The sequence below is a fragment of the Sabethes cyaneus genome, chromosome 3 (assembly GCF_943734655.1).
Source record: "Sabethes cyaneus chromosome 3, idSabCyanKW18_F2, whole genome shotgun sequence".
NCBI lineage: Eukaryota > Metazoa > Arthropoda > Insecta > Diptera > Culicidae > Sabethes > Sabethes cyaneus.
Window position 1 is genome coordinate 175,690,628 of NC_071355.1, and position 21,588 is coordinate 175,712,215.

Below are 21,588 nucleotides of genomic sequence, written 5' to 3' on the forward strand. Positions count from 1 at the left end.
GTGCTAGATAAGCGTAATATATACTTATAACTTGCATACAGCCAAGCAGATTCTTTCTGCGACGATTTCAAGCTATCAAAAAAGTGAGCAGCGCGTTTTGTTACCAAAGAAACGGACAATAAATACAATACATACATTTGCGCATTTCACACTGCAGTGGCCACATGTCATCCCAAAAGTATGCAATGCGTATTTTCTTTCTCTTTCCTGCATACGCGCATAAGTCGCTTTAAATGCTACTTGAATGCTAATTTGCAAAAGATCCTGTTACTTTTGCTGCTAACCTTCTTATAGTGCTGACAATGCTAATTTGCAGCTAATTACCGACACGAAGAATTAGAATTGAATTTTGGATGCCAATTTACAACACCTATGCAGTCAAAAAGCTAATATACAACAACGTGCAGTTTAAAATGCCAGATACGCTAATAAATGGTTGAGTTGCTACTTACGTTAATGCTTATTGGTTTCCTGGGAAAGGTAACTCACCGTTTTGATTCAAAATTTAGCGGTTTTGAGGCCTCGTCGCCTCTGTAACCTATATTCTCTGTAGGGTAGATTATTCTACCATTGACGAACTAACATGACTACAGACTAATAGGTTACGGAGGCGACGAGGCACTCAAAATCCGGGAGTACCATCACAAACAAGGCTGTTACTGGTGAAGTGAGAGTGCGCTGCAAATACTTAAGACAGAGCAATACTTAGTACCGCACTACCGGTTTTATTGCTTCCTACGCTTCGTGTTTGTTAGCATGTATGTGCCCTGCGTGTAAATGGAACGTAATATTCTGTTGCGACGCAACCGTATAAAGTCGGTTCGGTATTTTCCCCAAGACACATGACCATATGAATCATTATTTTAATATACTTACAATAAAAGCAATTTTACAATAGATGATACGTTATTTATTTAGTGTATGTATTTTCAATTTAATGATAATAAAATAGCTTTATATTGAATTTAATAACAGTGGTTAGACTTATTTCTACGGATGTCCCACTAATTAAATCTACAACTAATATAATCATTGCTAAATACAAACCATTTGCCTTCGAAAACTTAGTGGTGCGACACTTTACAGGTTGATGACATATGCTTCCTATTTACAGAAATGAAACAAACGATATTACATTTGTCTTGATGATCGCTACAAGAACAAAATTAATCACATTTTATGTTGAAAAAGTGTAATCGGTTTTTGGTGATGCGAAATGTTAAACAATTCAATTTTGGCCATCGTTCAAGTTTTCATATGGGACTGCCCTTACTGTACTCGAGGAGTGCCCCAGTCCAGTGCACTCAACGGACCGGCGGTGACGGTAAAAGACGACGGAATCCGCCGGAACAGTTCGCCTCATCTGATTGCTTCTGACAGTGGCATCAAATGGGCTCGATAGTAATACGCACAGAATCCAACTAGGATGGAAAATGCAGTGGTCACAAACACAGATCGACGTGTCATTTGCAGATGTGGTAGTAGTCGGCCGATAAGCGAGTTATGAGCTGGTTTGGCAACTCCGTAAGTCTTCCGTCGTTTACGTTCCTGCTCCTCCTTGAGCCGTTGCGCTTTTCTGCAACGGAAGTCATATAAGTTAGAACTGGAAAATATAACAATAACAATTGTGAACATACTCGTTGGCGATCATATTTTCAACATCCTTCTCAACTTTTTTGGGTGGATACTTTTTATACAACTCCTCCGCTTTTTGCAGAAGATATTCAAAGGGTAGATCTTCTGGTAGCTGAGTATATAATCGAATGTATTAGCTTCGTGAAATCAACGCTTAGTAGGTTAATCTGAAGAAGAAATAACTTACTTGTGATAGTAGGCAGTGTAGAGATGCCATATCGCAGTCTTCTCGAAATATCTCGTTCTGTCTATACAATACGATGGCCGAAGTCACGTATATAGGTAGAAGGAAATCCGATGCAAGGAAGTAGTCGTATAACCGTACTACCGACCGGTAAGAGTTTAAGCTGTGTCCGAACCATGTTAAGTACCACGGCAGAGCGAAAAGTGTACCAACGGTTGAACTGCGATTAAAAGTTAGTTGTATTAAATGTTCTCCAAACCTGTTGACAGAGTGATCTCACCGCTCTAGAAATTTACATAGAGCTGGGTTCTCTTTCTTAACTAAAGGATAGATAAACATTAGTCGTCTTTGTGTTGGTTCCATTGTTTCTTGCATGCATTCAACTAAATGGTTAGTTGATAAAATCTCCATCACATGAAAAGCGACCTCTTCTCCGACAACCAACAGGAACGTGATCGCCACATCATGGTATCCCTTGAAAAACACATTGTTTAGATACTCATACTTGAACTCTTTTCAAAGGACATACCTGATAGTACTTCAAATGAGGATACTTAATGATCACTCGTAGAATTAACACCGTTAGTTGGTCCTGCAGAGCAACACGTTGTTCGTAAGGAATACCAGGAGGAAATCGTTTCAAAGAACGGTTTACATCAAGAACCACCTGGTTATACTCGGGATGATTGTTAAGCTCTGCAAGCGATGGCGCGGGATCGATCATGTTCAGATCGACACCGACAAGTAGCGGCCATACCTTGCGTCGTAAGTCATCTAAGAGGGAATATGGATTAACAAGGTACCAATTAACAGATTGAAGGAATTAACAGATGCAATACTAGCATAAGGTCGTTTTGAATGACTCAAGTTTATCACATTTCAATGTTATTTTGAAAGAATAAAAACTTAATTAAAATTTACCCATATTTGAAAAAACGACCTTCAACTTCTGGAGAGGACCTTAAAATATGTATTTTAATTAGTTTTGAATCAGTGTAAACAACGAAATTTCCTCGAAACAACTGTTTTAATGTAACAAAATAAGCTAATTTTGTCTTCTTTGATGTTATCGAAATAATTTCAGAGATATTTTGATGGATCTTTCCATATCAAACTATGATGAAGTATGATAATAGCAATAACAATCATTGGAGTTTAATTTAAATTTAACTTAAAATCTGTTAAATCACTCAGCACGGCACCAATAGGAAATACAGCATATAAGTACAGGTTGCTACATATTACAGTAACCAGACTTCCAAAAAAACTTTTTTATGCTAACCAGTAACCACACAGATTATATAAACTATTGCTGAACAAACATTTTTATTTTGATTGATATAACAAAAATCGACAAAGCTTAAGAATCGATTTGAAAATGCAAAGTTAATTCAATATTTTGAAAATAAAAAATAAATTACTTTGGGATATATACCTAACATTGATCAAACACAATTGCCGCTGAGGTGAGAAGCGCGATGCGAGGTGCAATCGAAAAATAATTGTGCAACACACAGCGCTCGTCGCCGTTTCGCTTCGGTAACTAGAAATAGGTTCAATAAAGACCCAAATTAACAGCACGGCAAGGCTCACTTGTTTTTACCTTTGCTGTTATCCACTGTAAGCAGGTATATATAGCAGGCAAATATTTCCGACAAAATAGACTTTCTCTCACATATTTTGGTCGAACCAACCCAGAATTGTTTATGCTTACCATTAATGAGGCCATATTCGGATTTCGCGAACATCCGCCAATCGTTCTGAGTAGTGGAGGGATCATCCAGAGCATTTTCAATTTTAATGCGTTTCAATTTTTCTTCGTGATTTTCGGGAACTGTAAAATATTAAGTTGAATATTACGATAAGCGAAAAATTTCAATGCTTCAAACAAACACATACATTTCTCGAAGCTGAGCTCTGTTGGCTCATCGGATCTGCGATGATTGTTTGGCTGTACGAAAGCAATACTCTTTGCAGGAGGTGTTGAATCCAGCTTATTTCCATTTTCTTCGGCATGGTCCTTGATATCGACGAGACGGGTATTTTCATCACAATATTCCTCGAAGCTGCGATCCGCTTCAAATGAGGTCAGTGATTTGCTGATCTCTTCGGCCTCTAAAGCTGTCGAGCTATTATTGCTGTTGGAACCATTTAGTTCTACTATATTTTCCATCGTAAAGCATTACCAAAACAGAGGATTATAATTGAAAAGCGGGCTGCTGAAAATTAGCCAATTGTCGAAAAATCACTGGAACAGCCAACAGCCAAGCAGATCACTGATAGGGTATCGATTTTTCTTTAAACGCTACGGAGTCGGAGTGATGCAAACTTTATTTCTGCTTCTGCAGTTATGTTACAGCAAGTCGTTTTCAAAACAAAGTGTTATTTATCATTTAAATCAGGGATGCCATATGAACTTATGAAATAATTAAAGAGCTACAAAATGCGTCTTCTTCCAGGTTTACAGCACTAATTGGACGGAATTTATTTCTTTGAAATATTTTTCAGGATTCTAAAATTCGACTAATCCTGTACAGCAATTAACAAATCCAATTTTCGAACAGGTCTACTCATTTTTTCCGACGTCGCCACAATGAATTCATAAACTTATTTAGTATTTTCACATTTGGCATCTCTGCTTCAGATGAACACCTAAGAGCATGTTTAGCGGTGTCTGCTTTTCCAGCTATTTCAAGAGCAACATTTCAATAGGGCCCAAGTGCAAAATGTAAACAAACTGGTTTTTTGGTTATAACTATAGCATTTATAAATATCTATAATAATATAGAACATCATAATTATTAGAAAACTATAAATGCATGAAAAAGCAAATTTAAAAAAAGCCTCATAAGAAAACTGGCAACCAAGTTTTCATTTTGTGATTCGGCCCTTTTGTTCGAAAAAGCCTTTATGCAGTTTGTAAATTGATTTGCGTTCGGCCGTCTTGTCCATTTTGTTTTTTTTTTGTAATACGACGCTTCCACCACGGCACGGTACACAAGGAAGCATAGCACTCGGCTACTTTTTCACTCGGCTGCACATTTAACAACTAAAGTTGTTAAATTTCAGCGCAATGGCCAGTGATGGGATACACCTGTTGCTTAGTAAGTATTTTGTTTTTTCAACTCTGTAATTAACGCTGAACAAATTATATTTAAACAATAGAAGCCGCAAGTTTCGTCAAAACGGATTACGACGAAAACAACGAGGGAGAAAATAGTGCAAGTGTGAGCAGAACACCTACGGTGGCTCGGTACGAAGAAATATCGTATAACAGTGTATACTACCATTCTTTTGAGTCATTTTCTGAACTTTCATTTATTAACGTTGCATCATCTACACCTATCGTACCTGCACTTGATTTATCTGTATCATGCTCAAGCGATACACCACTGGATTTAAGTGTAAATAAAATCGAGAATAATGCTCCAATGAACTTAGCGCTGAAAAAAATTCAAGTCGATGAGAGTACAACAGTTTCATCAGGAAAAATAGCTGCGCTAAATCTTGTGGTACCCTGGAAAAAAGGGGAAACTAAACGTTCGCCATTTTCGGAGATCAACGTGAACACCAGTATAATGCTGAATCAACCTATTCGGTCTGATAAAACTAGCGACATGCATCATATTGTAAGTTCGAATGTAAGCAATAAGAGACATGCTGACCAAAGCTTTTGGACTCCACGAGAAGATACGCTCGGATGTCGCGAAATTTATACAACTAGCGAGTGTGTTATGCCAGGTAAAAAAAATTAATCTAAATTTATGATCACCACTTATAATTAGATTAGTTCATATTTTTATCATGTCTTACAATATTTTTCCTATTCACATTCATTTGCTTTTTAAGCAAAACCAACTACTGAAGAGTTACATGGATTAGATACAGATAGCGAGTCAGGAAATGAACATGAGGAAAGTGAGGCTGGCGATCCTACACTTTTGAATGATTTTACTTTAAATGAATATTTTGAGCCTTTTCGTAATGAAGACATTGTGGAAGAAGAGCTCGATGATGCATCTGCAAATCACTGTGGTAAGAATATTGTTAAAAATAATTGATATGTGTGATATTTATTTTTTGTTTCTACAGATCGCCCTATTCAATGTGAATATATGGGCAATGATTTTGTTGATGTTGCTTCATTGAGTAATGAAGACAACACTAAAAAGCGAAAAGGTGAGTCACGGCGTATTTATATTGAAAACAGAAAACGAAAGCATAAAGGACTGGAATACCATCGCATCAATGGAACCAAGGTGCCAGCGAGAAGAGTCAGACAGGCCTGTAACTGTTCTAAGCGTCAGTGTAACAGAAAGTACAGCGAAGAACTAAGAACAAAGATTCTTAAAAACCTGCTTAAGTTGTCGCCTTCCGCTCAAAACCAATTTTTGAGCAACCACGTAACAGTTGGCACAGTCTCATATCACAGAGTAAGTATTTTTCTATTAGCACAGATTTACAGCCTGAATTCGTTAATTGAGTCATCTCTACACTTCAACTATCGAATCGTGATTCGCTAATAGGGCCGACTGACAGTTGATAGAAATCTCCTAACTCAAAAATATGATAGAACTTTGACATTCAAAATTCGATTTATTGCCATTTAATGTCTTAGTTGGAGCCTGGACCAACTAGCAAAAACTCAACTAACGAACCGCCCCATTAGCGAATCTGCTGTATTCCGATTATATCAGCTTCCGATTATTCCAAAATTTTAGTTTTCAAGGAGCCGGTCAAATAATACGTAACGTAAAAAAATGCCATTCTCACGTACATTCCCCCCTTGTAATAATTGTTTCTTACACCCCCTCCCCCCCCCCCCCCTATCCGTAACGCGTACCTTTTACAGCTGTATGGATTGCGACGTTATTTCTCAAAGCCCCCCTCGGCTCGACAGCTCAGCCCAATTAACGAAAGTCTTTCACTAAGTGGGCTAAGAGCTTAGTGCAATTAGCGAAAGTTGACTGTAGTCACTTTAACAGCTTAGGTCATTCGTGACTTCTGTGGGGCTGGGATTTGAACCCGGGTCCTCGGCGTGAGAGGCGTGAATGCAAGCCACTACGCCGGGATTGACCCCTAATTTTGCAGGATGAAGTTTTGCTGTATCTTTTGTAGTTACGGTGCTACAATGCTAGTAACTCATTAGTGACTAATTGAAGGTTCATTTAGTGATTGTATACTATTCCACCGAAAACCATTCCCCAGGAACCCATTCCCCAGAAAATCATTCCCCAGAAAGCACCATTTCCCAGAAAATGATTCCCCCGAATGTACCATTTTCCGGAGTTTACCATTCCCCAGAAAGACACTCCCCAGAACGAACCATTCCCTAGAAAGCCAATCCCCAGAAAACCATTCCCCAGAAAGAAAGTTGGAAATAAAAAGGGCTGGCTTACAACTACAGGGTGTCGATTTCCTGGAAAAATCAGGGAATATCAGGGAATTCATTTTTGGATCAGGGAAATCAGGGAATTTCTAAATTCTATCAGGGAAATTTTGTTTACCCGGCAATATTGTTGATCAACTTTAGAATCAAATCAATTTTCGTGTAAAATATACGCAGATTGATCGGTTGAATTAAAATTTGTTACATGTCTAGTGGCGAGTCGATTATCTTTCAGTTTGCCGTAAATTTCTTATTTGTTTTGCGCCGTACAATTGTCAGACTTCACTCGCTGTAGTGCTCGAAATCGGCAATGGCAGGCCTCACGCACTTCACGGTGCAGACATCTAGAGCACAAACCGGGATACAGACTGTTATTTACACACGATCCACAGCGTTTTCACCAATTGCAGAATTTTACACTCAGAAGCCCCAAGCATTGATCATCTTCCTTCAGTGTCCATGATTTATGTCCGTTAAGGGTTACCGGGAGCATTAACGTTCTGTAGAATTTGCGTTTATGCGAGTTGGCAACCTTCGGGACTGGTTCAGCTGGTTACGTACTACGCAGAAAGCTTACATGTTTCTCTGTTCTGACGTGATCCGCAGTGAGCATGCGACTCTTGGCCTGGTTCTTCTCATCTGTCATTTTCTGGCATTCGACATCAAACAAGCTGTTACACTCACCCTTATTCTGCGAGGCGAGTGACGTAACTAATTTGGAGTCATCGCGAATGAGGTGATAATTGTCACCTAGGTGACTCACTTTGTCACCTAGGTGACTCACTTTATCACCTAGATGACTCACTTTGTCACCTAAGTGACTCGCTTTGTCACCTAAGTGACACGGTTTGTCACTTAGGTGGCACGGGGTTGTTACCTAGGTTACACGGTTGTCACCTAAGTGACAGCACTCAATTCGACTCGCCGTGGCGAGTCACGGCGAGAGACAATTATCGTATTGAGTCACGTGACTCGCAGAATAAGGGCGATTGTCTTCCCCACTTGGTGCCTATCACTTCTCTCGTAGTTGTTGGCGCCATGGCGGATCCTCCACAGCCTACTTACGTCTTATTCCCTTTCGTCATGCTGTTCTGCGATTCGTTGATCAAGCTTTCTGGTGTACTCCACTGCAACGTGGAGTGGATCTGCGTGGATCTTACGACTAGATAGTGGTCAAAGTCGCTAAGAAAAGACTGTATATTGTGACTTCCAAAAAGTATTGACCGTTAAACAGGATCGATCTGGGAGCTAGAGTCTTGAATTTTCAAGTCGTGCCCACTCCATAAATCCTTTCGAACCTGTCATAGAATTCGTCCCTAGCAAAGCAAAGCAAAGTCTTGAGCATTAACCGTCACTAGACATTATCCTTCTTTATCGACAGACTTCGCAGCCGGCTGTTAGAGTACAGGAAAATTACGGGGTCAGTGCAACCATCCTACTGATTCTATGTAACAAAAATCGGTTAGCCGAGTTTCGAACACAACTGGCTTGTTAGATCAGCATCGTACCTCGAAGCTAACTGGGCGGTTCAATTCGTTCCTAGTATAGTCGAATTTATGATTTGTTGGTGACTATACGTTGATTAAGCTGTAGTTGAAGAATTTGCCTTAATTCTCAACACCCATATACGGTCATCGGACCGAACGGCCGGCCATCGAACTACCTTCGAGTCATTGTTGCTCTCAAGCCTCGATAGTTGCAATCCGAAATCATGACACACAGCTTTAGTCTTATAGTATTAACTTCGCATACTGTCCACCATTGAGGGTTAAAATATTTGCCATTTGGACATTTTATAACAATATATCTAGCTAAAGTTCTGCCGTACCTCCCGTACCTGCCGTGCTAGCAAAACGCACATTTTTGTACCAAAAATCTTTGAGGAATCATCTCCTTAACCCCATACTTTTTGCAGCAAAGATAACAAGCTGAAACTTCCAGGAAAGTTTTGTTTTAGTTGAACTGAAAACCCGCAGACATGTGTCCACCTTCCAGCGGCAAAGTTACTAGTTTGAGCTGACTGAAAATTAGCAAGATTTGTTATGTTTACACGGCTGTAATTTTGTTGTATGTAACATCTAAGCTTTGCGCAAAAACAGGTCGATTAGATTATTTCTCAATCTTTGTTTCTTTGGATTCAAGTTGATACCTCAAACATAACTGTCCCTAGACTCGATAGAAGAGGGCGTTTTCGAAACGCTGGTAAGAAATAGGTTAAGAATCTTTGATATGTGTTCTTAAATCATGACGAAATCTAGCTTTACTTTTCAGCAGCTCGCATAAGCCATGCTAAAGGGTTAAAAACTTAAGCCAGAAATCGCCCAAATAAGCTTGATATTCGAGTTTTGAGGGTCAGGGAAAAATATTTGAAGCATCAGGGAAAATCAGGGAAAGTCAGGGAATTTTATTTTTGGATTTGAGTCGACACCCTGAACTAGAAGCAAAATTAGAAAAAGAAGAATATGTTTCCCCGTGTCCCCAATACCCTGAATTCCGCATACCCGAATGTAACACCAGCGGATTGAAGTTTCTATAACAGCAGCTTTGCCGAATAATAATTTCGAACTGTAAATTAATTATTGCGAAGGGGTATGGCTATAGGATTGTAACTAGAGTTCAGTAAGCCTAGGAAAACGAATTTTAGACGAGGTGTTTAAATGTCGGTCTCGTCAATTTATAAGTATATGCTGTCTTTACTCGCTGCCGCTCGTTCGGACTAAACTAAGGGATAACACCTACTAGTCAGTAAGCCTAGGAAAACGCCCGCACCTAAATAGAGGTGCTTTCTGCGGGGGGGGGGGGGGCTGCCCCCCACAGTGGCCGGCGCTTCCGACGGCGGGTCGCCGGCGAACACTCGTGGCCTGCGGCCGTCTCGCCCTAAATCATCTATAATCCGAAGGGAAGCAGGGGTTTCATGCAATCGATTCCCGAGCCACGCTTATCACCGAATTAGTAGCAAGCGTCGCCTAGACGATTCAGGGCGAGACGGCCGCAGGCCGCGAGTGTTCGCCGGCGACCCGCCGTCGGAAGCGCCGGCCACTGCGAGGGGGCAGCCCCCCTGCAGAAACCACCTCTATTTAGGTGCGGGCGTTTTCCTAGGCTTACTGACTAGTAGGGGTTATCCCTTAGTTTAGTCCGAACGAGCGGCAGCGAGTACAAGAGTACAAGATCCTTGTACTGCACAGAAATTCACTAACGAAAGTAATTGCGGTGAATCAACCATGTAACAGTCTACCGCAAACAAAGCCGATTGAATTTTGCTTCGACGTTCTAATTATCTAGATCAAGCAAGCAGTAGCGATCGGGATAATTTTCCAGGTTGTGCCAAGGCAAACTACGCAAGGCCAATTGTTTGAACCTCTTGCGCACTCGTTCATTTTGAAGCTTCCAATAAAGTTTATGCGGAGTCCAAATTAGGCGCGCGTTGGCGTTTTCAAAAAGGGGGTAAACTAAGGTACAATAAAATGCTTTTAGGCAGTGCAGGTCCTAAAAATCATCAATTCAGTTTTCGCAATAAATTCCAGCTGTTTGTTCTTTATACTCAATCATAGTAACTGATTACCTGTTGATTCTAACTGCTTGATTAACAACACTGTGTGACAACTGTTTTGGTTTTTTAGGCAGAAAACACCTCTTCTTATTCCTTTGCCTAGATTTACTGAGCGTTAGTTACAAACCTTTAGTCCTCGTAACGACTCACAACTGAAACGGTGAGATCCTCCAAACCGCTAGAATTACAGTCGAGCTAGCGTTATTAGAGCTACTGATATTCGGCCCAGTAACGTTCGCCCGAATGATCTATCATAACTATCTAAGTGGCTCATTCTGGGACAAAATTTTCTAGGGAATGGTAGGTTCTGGGAAGTGGCTTTCTGGGGAATAGTATTTTCGGGATAATGACTTTCTAGGGAATGGTTTTCTGGGGAATGGTATATTCTGGGAAATAGTTTTCTGGGGAATGGGTCATTCTGGGGTTTGGAATTCTGGGGAATGGTTTTCGGGGGAATAGTAGACAATCCATTTAGTCACTAATGAGTTACTAGCTTGGTAGCACCGTTACTACAAAAGATATAGCAAAACTTTATTCAGCGAAATTGTAAATAACTCGTAATACAAATGTTCCATGCATAACTTTGTCAAATTTTTCTCGGCTGAGACAGTACTATTAAATGAATCAAAATTGAGGCAAAGTGATCGAACCATCCCTGACCAGGCAACATGTTCGAATCTCGGCTAGGCGGGGCTGCTACAGAGAGTCAGTAGGATTGCTGCACCAGCCCCGTAACTGTCCTGTACTCTAATAGCCGGCTGTGAAGCCTGTCGGAAAAGAAGGGTGAAGTCTTAGAAAAGACGTTAAATCCCAAGGCTTTCCTTTTATCATGAATGATCACCCTGAGAATGTTGGAAAACTAATATATTTTATTAATTAATTTGGTAGATTGTAGGTAAAAAATATCCTATATTGATAAGTTTTATCACCCCAAAAAGAGGCTGATTCAATCGGAGAAATAATGTATAATTGTAGCTTGAAACCAATACCGACAAACTGATCATATACAATATTATGTTTAGGTAGTGAATTCTAGAAGAACCTACAGCCGAAAATATTTTCTTCCCGGAGTCGGCGGGTTGGTTCGTGTTTGCAAGTTGATGTATCTAGCTACATTTGACGTAAAGGAGAAAAAAGTACGTGGTCTCGCAGAAAAAAAAATTGCCGGATTTGGTGTAGCTGAGGACGATAGGCGGAGTGAAAATGGCTGCAGAATACAAATTAGCGAAGAAACTAAGCAACGCATCGAAAATCATATTCGTTCGTTCCCTGCATACACTGCACACTACTCAAGAGAAAAAACTTCGAAGCTATACTTATCGAGCGATTTGTCAGTAGCAAAAATGCATGATTTATATCTTGCACAGAATAGTACAACTAGTGGTCACGCTGTGCATTACAACACTTACAGAAAAATATTTAATTCATTTAACTTTAGCTTCAGAAAACCAAGATCCGACACTTGCGGAGAATGTGATAAGCTTAACGTTTTAATTAAGCAAACTTCTACAGCACCTGAAAAGGAAAAACTTATAGCTACAAGGGATAAGCATCAGGCGCAAGCCAAAAGCATGTACGAATTAAAAAAAAAGGATGTCCAAGAAGCAAAAAAGGATAATTCGGTATATACAGCATCATTCGACTTGCAAAAATGCCTGCCGACGCCGCACTTACTGTGTGGGCAGGCATTCTACAGTCGTCAACTCTATACGCTTAATCTAACTGTATTTGAAACATTCAATGAGCAAAATCATGCCCGTTGTTATCTATGGGATGAAACTATTGCTCGCCGCGGGTCACAAGAAATAGGATCTTGTTTGCTACGCAATCTCGACACATTATTGAAGCAAAGAGATGCAAATGTAAACCCTATCAAAGTTATCAATTTGTACTCCGATCGATGTGGCGGACAGAACCACAATATTGTAATATGCATGGCATTGTCAATGTTTACCGAAATGCGTATGAGAGAAGGGCTCGATTTAACTATCCGACATAATTTTATGACATCTGGTCACTCCCATATGGAGGTCGACACTGTGCATGCGGCTATAGAGCGTGCAAAAAAACGAAACAATATGGACATTGAGACGCCGCGGGATTGGGCGGTGTTCATATCCCAAATTAGGAGAAAGGTTCCAATGAATGTTGTCGAAATGCAGCGAATCGATTTTCTTTCTCTTAAGAATTTAGCTCAACGGTACAAACGTCCAAAAATAAACTGTGCTGGAGAGCGTATACAGTTTAAAAAAATCCGTTTGTTTGAGTACCGCACGAATGCGCCGGGAGTTGTTTTTTATAAAACAGATGAAGATGATTATAACAGCTTTGTTTTCACTGAAGGAGTGAATGACCCATTTCCAAATCTGCTTCCAATTGAAAGCGAGCCAATTTCGTTGGCGCAAGAAAAATTAGAGGACTTGAAAAGGTTATTGCCATTTATAAAAAATAAACAATATTATCAGACCCTACTCAAAAACATGGTGCCTGCTAAACCAGGAAGAAAAAAGAAATCTCAAGCAGTTGATCATTTCGAAGCAGATTTAGATGGAATTGAAGACGATTGGCCAGTGGACTACCTGGATTGCACAGATAACGATTATAGAGGACAGAAGAATCAAGAGTTGTAATGAAGTAATGAAGAAAAAAGATAAAAGGACGGTGGAGCGGAAAAGTAAATAGATTGAACGGTAATTACACTGAAGGCATAAAAAATTAAAGATCAAAAATGTACAATCGGCCACAATTCTGCCAAATTCATAAAAAACCTCCCATGTTTACGTAAAGAGTAAAAGAATTCAAGGTAAATATTTTCAAATAATACTTGCAACGGTATAATTTAATAAAATAAATATTTTCTCTTATCAAGATTTTGTCACAAGCAGTTCATAAACTAGGTATATTGCTAATGAGTTTTCCGGTGCTGTCCGTTCATCAGTCAGTGAAATGTTTAGAAACCGCATATTGCTGATGATTGCCATCGGTGCTTAACAATGCCGATAAGCACAAGAACGTGTATAGAACGAATACGAAGCAATATTTGAAGATTTTTGTTCGGCTGCTCACAGGAAGCGATCGCTGTTTGATGCCAGAAGCAATGTACTGATCTAGTTGACCGTCGAAAATAATGTTAGATTTCTCAACCCAATGTTAAAACCCAATGCGCTATTTATTTCTGAAGATTGATATCTATCGACTTCAATGTATGAGAATATCGTTGCCAGGAGTAGTTGGCGGCGAACATCTTTTGTCGCACGCCGAACCCGGTGATCGGTATGAAGACAACGGGAGTGTTTGTTTTCATTTCTAGGAACAAAGGAGTTGAAATTCTCTAGGGACGTTAGGACGCTATTGATGATACCAACGGCTCTATTATATGACTGATTGACATGTTTCACGGAATACCACCACATACGTCTACCGGTGAGTAGTGATTTAAAGTCTGCGCTTTTTTTTAATTGATATCAATGTGCTTTCACAGGGAAGCTGCACAAATATAAATATAGGATTTTTAGACCCAGGTTCACATTTTATCTTCACGCAAAGCATTGATGGACGGAACTTGTGGAATGCCGATACCATGTAAAAAATTTGCCTTATTGATGGTAACCAACTGAGCCCGATTCAATTCAATCAACTATGGTTAGAAAAAAACGTGATATATATATATATATATATATATATATACAGTTAATTACAACTTTAACTTTATTAACATTAAGATTTGTTTCAATTTTATTGACAAATTCCAAACTTTAAACGTTAGAAAAGCTTTTATTCGATGTCGAGCCGAGCATAATTGATCTGAATATGAAATGATGAATAATTTAAAAAAGTTATCAACGGATGTTTCGAGCAAAATGATACAATCGTAAATTACGGTACCGCCTTGGCTTTCTTATGGCTTGAAGATGGCAAACTGGCGACTTAAATGAAAAATTTCATTTTGAGATTGAAATATTAAAATTGGCTCCCAAAGCCTGAGCCGACTGGAGCTTTACTAGGGGAAAATGCGCGATCTCCACCAGTTTGTATTTGGATTTTTCTCTACCGTGGACTTGGGAATCGAAGCGGAGCAAAATATTTTCTAGGTGTCCAGGTCAACCCTTTTACATGGATTATGCGACTGAAAACTAATACCAGAATTGTGTCCTGGAGAGCATTTAGTTCCTATGATCTTTTTCAATTCTTCTGGCCCGGTTAATACAATTTTTCGAATCAGTTGGCAATAGTTATGACGAAATTCTCTGTGACCGACATATATAGATAGACCCCGTTTAAGTTTCAGTCCCAGCAATACTTTCGGGATTTGCTTTCAGATCTTCAATCGCAACACCGAACGAATTGACACAGCTGGATCTGGATAATTTTTGTCAAACACTAACCGCCAGCCGTTAATGGTTTTTGCGATAGCTAGTTTAGATTCTTTGACGTAAATCGGCACTACTTAACAGGTGAACTTCAGCCTAGGCTTCGAAAATCTGCATAATAGTCATAAGATTTATAGATCAAAGCACAACTTTTTCATTGAACTGCCATAATTGGAGTCCTGACCAAAAGCTTTTAATAATGAATGGTTCAAACCGTGCACAGCCGGATAGTGTTCGACATCGGAACGAAAATTGATCTGACTAAAAAGTTAGTGCCGATTCTTAACCGGCACTTCAATTTTCGTTCCGATGTCGAACACTACAGCCGGATGACTCTTAATCGGCAGCTGACGTCTAATTGTGTCCATGTGTCAAGTTACCGTCTCTGCCACATCGTCAATGTGCAGAATGCAGCAACTTCCGCAACAGAAAACTCACGTATTTGTAATTAACGGATCTCAATCTCATTTACAAGACATGCTGCTTTTGTAAATACGTTATTGCGTTATTTAACATAAATTTCTATAATATTTGAACATAATAAACTGGAGATGTATCTTTCAGCTATTTCCCACTGTTTCTGGAGGTTCATGATCAAAACAAAAAATTGGCCGAATGCAAAACATTGAATAAAAACAGCCTCAACAACAATGTCATATCACCAATGACAGTAAACAAAAGCCTCATCAGAAAAGCCCAAATAACAATCAATAATCAAATCGGCCTTATGAAAAGGGCCCTTCGCCGAAAACGTTATAAATACGGCCTAATGCATATTTTTGCAAATTACAAAGTTAATCAATGTTTTTTCTGCTAGTTGTTGCATTACACATTAAACTATTATGTTTTTGCATCAAAATGCGACATTCAATTCTAAGCAACACTGTTTATATCAAATGAGGAGTTAAAAAATGATGCTCAAGTTTCATCATCGATTTTCTCGAAACTGTCAGTTTTGACATCGGCCTATTTGAAATGTTGCTCTTGATTTCAGATTGTAATATACCAATGAGGTGAATATTGGTGAGGAAATGACTGTAAAATAAGGATTAAAGATTTGCTTGCAGATGTGCCACTGTATTGGCGGATTGTTTGCGTCGGCAAAAGATTTCTCGCGTCACTTTTGATTTCGTCCAATGTAACAATTCCACCATATTGAGAAAAACGAGATCGAAGTTCTTCGAATTGAACTTTAAATTGTTTCAAAATGAAATAATTTTCAGTCATTCACTCAACGTGGTTGATGAATAATAACATTCAATATTTAACGGAGATTTTAAAAATCTAATTAAAACTAAGCAGTTTTGGTTTATTATGGAAAAAGTTACATTGGACTGTTTACCATCTCGTGCTGTACTTTGGACGTTTTTATTTTTCCAGGCTATTGCACATAAATTAAGCGAGATCACCGTAAAATACGTGCGTTGCCGTGCTACGCTATTTTCGAGGCTATTTTTCAATATTAGGCTGCTTGTTTCACTTAAAATGCATAAATAATGCGAAAAAAACTTTCACTTGCTAAACGTCCAATGTACAGATTGGGTTTGTTTTGATTTTTTTTGCACTTTGGACATCAGATGAGAACAACCGAAGTAACAGTCAGTCATCCGTAATTCGAATGTGCACATTGGACATTTTGATAATGCTAACTTTTTAACCTCAAAATAATTCTATTTGGGCAGGTGTTTTTGTATAACATAGAGTTTAAAAAGAGCAATAATTTGTTGTGATAAACCGGATTTGTTTACATTTGTTACATTGGACGAAATGAAAAGTGACGCGAGATTTGCTTCCGAAAATGTTTGTCCAAATAAAAACAAATCGTGTATACGTATACGCGACGAAGTGTGCGTAAGATCCCAAGTAACATTTTTGTTGTACAATAGTTTATCGAGCACTTGTTCCACGTGAATCAGCTGTTCAACAGTTTAATAAACTATTATACAACAAAAATGTTACTTGGGATAAGTGTCAAAAATCTCGTTCACTTAGTTACTAATGAGGTACTAAGTAGCATTGTAGCACCGCAACTACAAAAGATAAAACAAAACTTTATTCAGCAAAATTGTAGATAATAACTAGTTCTACAAATATCCGATACATAACTCTGTCAAATTTTGATCGGCGGAGGCGGTACTGTCAAATGAATCAAAATTAAGTCAAAGTGATTGGACCATTCCTGTCTGTGGTCAAGAAAGGTATACTCCGCTTTCCACATTAACAAATTGCTTGCCAAATCAGGAATTTCTTGGCAAACTTCGATACCCAAGGAATATTTTTGTTGTATAGCAGCTTATCAAGCGCTTGTTCCATTGTTTTTAGCTATACAGTAGTTGAACAAGCTACTCTTAAACAAAAATATTTGTTGGGTATCTTCTGTTTTCAGAGGTTCTCTGGAACATCAAACTTCCCCTTTCCCTTTGCTGTAAAATACTGGCTCCCCGGAATCTGGTTCAAGTCTGCTTTCACGTAGGTTTCGTCAGCTTTTGATCGTATAACTTCCGGGTGGACTTTTCGCGACCGTATTCCAACGGTAAGATATTCAGTAAATGTTATCAACCAATTGGTATGAAAATCTTGTCTCGAATAGTTATCCAATAGTTTCAACGTAATTCATGAATGTTGTATTATTGGCAGTGTTGGGCACCGCTAATTCGCTAATTCTCTAACCGACCAATCGAGAAACGCTAGTTATACTTTATAATTTATACTGAGACTAGCCAAATTGTTGCTGGTCCATAATTCCAAATGAAGTGCCGCTGTTTATTTTAAAATTGATAAACTGTAAAGCATTTTATCCATTATAATAGGTTTTGATCTTTGTTAAATTAAGAAAAGTTGTGTAATATATACAAATTAGTAATAATTTGTACAGTAATAGATTACAATGTAAGTTGTTGCGATATGTTCAAAAATAAACAGTGACTGTTAATTTGCAGTCTGCGATTAGTGATAAGCGAAATTTCCACGATTATTTTCCACGATTGTATCGGTTAGCGAATTAGCGAATTAGCGGAGCCCAACACTGATTATTGGCCTAATAGCTCGAAAATACCCACACGTACCCGTATTTTCCTTTTCTTTCGCTGAACAAATACTTTGCCAATGTATAACTTTAATATGTTATAACAGTGCTGTCTCGACACTATAAAGCATTGCACGCAGATGTCAGTGCGTTTTTTTCAACCCAGGTTTGACAGTGTTGTGGGGTTTGTTTTGATTACTTATTCGCAAGACCCAGAAGCAAAAAACTGCAAAAATGGCAAAAATATATGTTGTGCAGAACTGCTATCGTTTTTCTACTTCGGAAAAGTCGGACATTTCCGGTTTCCGCAAACAAGTGGTACGAATTACAAATAAAAAACCCACTAGCAATAAAATTAGGTTATAAAGGGAATCAAAACAAAACACACAAAAACGTCAAACCAGAGTTGAGGTTAGGCACCGTGCAAAGGTTTATAAGATATAGCAGCCCCATCACGAGATTCGGTAGCGTAGGCCGTGGTACGGCTACCTATCTAAATCCAAAACACTAGAAAGAATCAAGAAATTTCTAATCGGAACATTCAGTATGGATAAAGGCGACGAAATAAGGACATGGAATAGAAACTTGGTACATGGAACTGCAGATCGCTAAATTTCGTTACTGGTGACAGGGTGCTGCTCAACCAGTTAGAACCCCGACAGCTCGACATCGTGGCACTGCAGAAGATCTTTCGCAAAGGCGAGAAAGTGTGTAGGATTCGTGGCGGCAAAGCCTAATTTTACCAGAGCAATGGAGCGACCAACGAGCTGGCAACGACCCAATAAAAAATCCCCCCTACTTTTCCCCCGATTTAGTAGGTTCGCGTCGGCTGGATCGCCCGATTTTGGACCCGACGAATCGGCCGATTGTTGCAACGACGCTTATGGGAGTTTAACAGGGCGATCTACCGATTCGTCGGTACGTTTAATCGATCGACTAAAACCGACTAAATTGGCTGTTTAGTCGGGTGATGAAATAAAGGTGTCTGATGGAACCAAATGAAATAGGTTGATTAATCGGGAGATAAAATTTGTCAATATATCGACGAAATAGGTGGATTAATTGGTGTATGTAGTTAACTTGCCTACCAAAGCCGATCGAATCGGTGGAGGAATCAGATGACGAAATACGTAAATCATACGAAATAGGTGGATTAATCGATGGAGAAAATTTTGTAACCTACGGAACCATACGAAATAGGTCGATTATTCGGGACATAAAATTTATCAATACAGACAAAATAGGTGGATCAATTTGAGCATTATATTGAAGTCTATAGAACCAAACCTAATTCTAATAAAAATGCTCCTAATAATGCCCTGAAAGTGGCCCTCTTCAACAACTCCTCCTGCCTCAGGAACAGAGATGCCCACCGTGCGGGATCGCTCGACCAGTTTAAAAGCGACTTTCGACTTCTGAGAATTAGCGACCAGCGGCCCAAGACCGAGTTGAACGAAGAAGACTGCTTGAAATAGCACGAGCGACGTCGGCGCGATGACAACCTGTAACGATCAGAAGGTAATTAATTGGAATCGAAAAAAGCTGTTCATTGAAGAAATTTCTCTCTTCTGCGGAACATACACGAACACTTATATTGACTCCTATAGTTTAATTTCACTAACCTGCTCATCCTTCATGAAGCCAATCGATCAATTTCCTCCGCAGAACCAATCCGTTCCCATCGTGACAAAGGAGATGAACTTGTCGCAGGAGCTTTTCGATTCCATGCCTTATTGACGGCGACGCAGATCCGGACGGAGTTCCTTTAAGGAAGATATAAACCGAGTCAAGAGCAGCTTGTTACTGGACCTAACCTCTATTTCCGTTGTGTGGCTCCACAATCCGATAGGAAAAAATTGTCGCACGATAATTTTCAGTGCGAAATTCCAACTAAAATAGCGATAATAAGTTACAAATTCAATGCAGCTGTCTTTTTATGTAAAGGATACTTACCTAACTATTCAAATAAAGAACAAGTAAATTAGAAGTAAACTGGCCTTGTTCAAAAATCAATCAGACTTAGCTGTCAAAACATCATTCTGTACAGAGTAAACCGATCATCATCTGATTTAATCGTTACCCGACGGTAACAGATTAAATATACCAATGCGTCGGGTGACGGAGACAACCACCCAACGCGATCCGATGAAGTCGGTTGATTAATTGGTTGATTTCTTCGGCATCCTATTTGGTCGATAGATGCGTAAAACAGCATCTGTCAAAATTTTCTATTGGGGAGCGTCGTAGTGATGGGCAAAACGCAGGATCGAGCAATGGACTGGAAAGCGATCTCTCCTTGATGTACATGTTGAGTATAAAAGGCCGTTTCTTCAAGTACACCATCATAAACGTGCATTGTCCACATAAAGGTAAACCAGACGACGAGAAGGAAGTGTTCTATGCGAACTGGGCCTACGATAGCTGCTCACCACGGAACATTTAGATCGTCCTCGGAGATATGAACACACAGGTCGGCAGGAAACCAATGTATGGACCAGTAATCGGGCCCCATTACCTGTACACCGACACAAACGATAACGGCCTGCAATCCATCAACTTTGCAGCTTCCCGAAGCTTGGTGATCAGAAGCACTTTCATTTTCTGCAAAGATATCTACAAAGCCACCTGGAGATCACCTAATCAACGATCTTGTTACCGTCGACATCGGCAACAAGGCATTAAATATACATTTAAGGCATGCATTTAGTTTTCTTGTTAATTAAAATTGAAGTATTCGTTGTTTCAGTAACTTTTGTTTTCTCTTCGTTAGCATTTTTGTGGCTCATTTTGTTGTAATAGTTTGTAAGTTAGGTAAGTACTAACAATAAATTCACCACCCAGCTAATTAGTCACCCAGCCCAAAATAAATGATGTTAGACTACGCATGGAGTCGACGCGCAAAATAATAATTGTACAGACCAGAAAAAAGACGGCAAAGAACCGCATTAAAAAAATCCAACCCTGAAAAAAAAGACGACTAACATCTCTTCGGCGAATTTTAGGTTGCCGCAAAATCAGCGCAGCACCACTGTCTCCGGTTTCGTCAGAGGGAGAGGGTGAAAGGGGGATAGAGTGGTGACAGAGGAGCGAACAGCGACGTGTCATTCGTGGTTAGACCGATCAAGAGGCAGGAGCGTTGTTGCCTGTTCTCAAGAAAAAACCTAACAAGTGATTCTCTACTTTGACTACCGGTGAAAAGTTCCATCGCCGCGGGCAAAAGTCGATTCCGCGGTAGTTGAGCCGTTACGAAAGGAAAAACGGCCCGTAGTTGATCGGTCCACGTGTGATATTTCGTCCGGAGGAACAGCCTTCTTCTGACTGAGCTAGAGCCAACGGACGTATGCAACAGCAAGAGGAAAACCGGATTCATCTTGTAACACGTCTTCAGTCGCCATCGTGAATTCATCATTTCGGTTCGCTCGCCAAGGGAGGATT

The 21,588-nt window shown here is 39.5% G+C and overlaps 1 protein-coding gene across 1 annotated transcript; it reads right to left on the minus strand.

Annotated features, from left to right (window-relative positions):
* Positions 1 to 914: 914 nt before the first annotated feature.
* On the minus strand, positions 915 to 4,169 carry LOC128742546 (TBC1 domain family member 20). The gene is made up of 7 exons (XM_053838944.1): positions 3,719 to 4,169; positions 3,534 to 3,653; positions 2,349 to 2,593; positions 2,100 to 2,293; positions 1,823 to 2,039; positions 1,638 to 1,747; positions 915 to 1,576 (listed from the first exon to the last, which is right to left on the minus strand). The coding sequence occupies exons 1-7, from the start codon at positions 3,990 to 3,992 to the stop codon at positions 1,360 to 1,362; spliced, it is 1,377 nt and encodes a 458-aa protein (XP_053694919.1). The 5' UTR covers positions 3,993 to 4,169; the 3' UTR covers positions 915 to 1,359.
* Positions 4,170 to 21,588: the final 17,419 nt, after the last annotated feature.

Bases quoted from the DNA above. Each gene is read 5' to 3' on its own strand.
- LOC128742546 (XM_053838944.1), bottom strand. From the start codon at position 3,992: ATGGAAAATATAGTAGAACTAAATGGTTCCAACAGCAATAATAGCTCG. The intron at 2,594-3,533 runs GTAAGCATAAAC...ATTCCCTCTTAG, and splicing joins CGAATATGGCCTCATTAATG to ATGACTTACGACGCAAGGTA. The intron at 1,577-1,637 runs GTATGTTCACAA...CTTCCGTTGCAG, and splicing joins GAAAATATGATCGCCAACGA to AAAAGCGCAACGGCTCAAGG.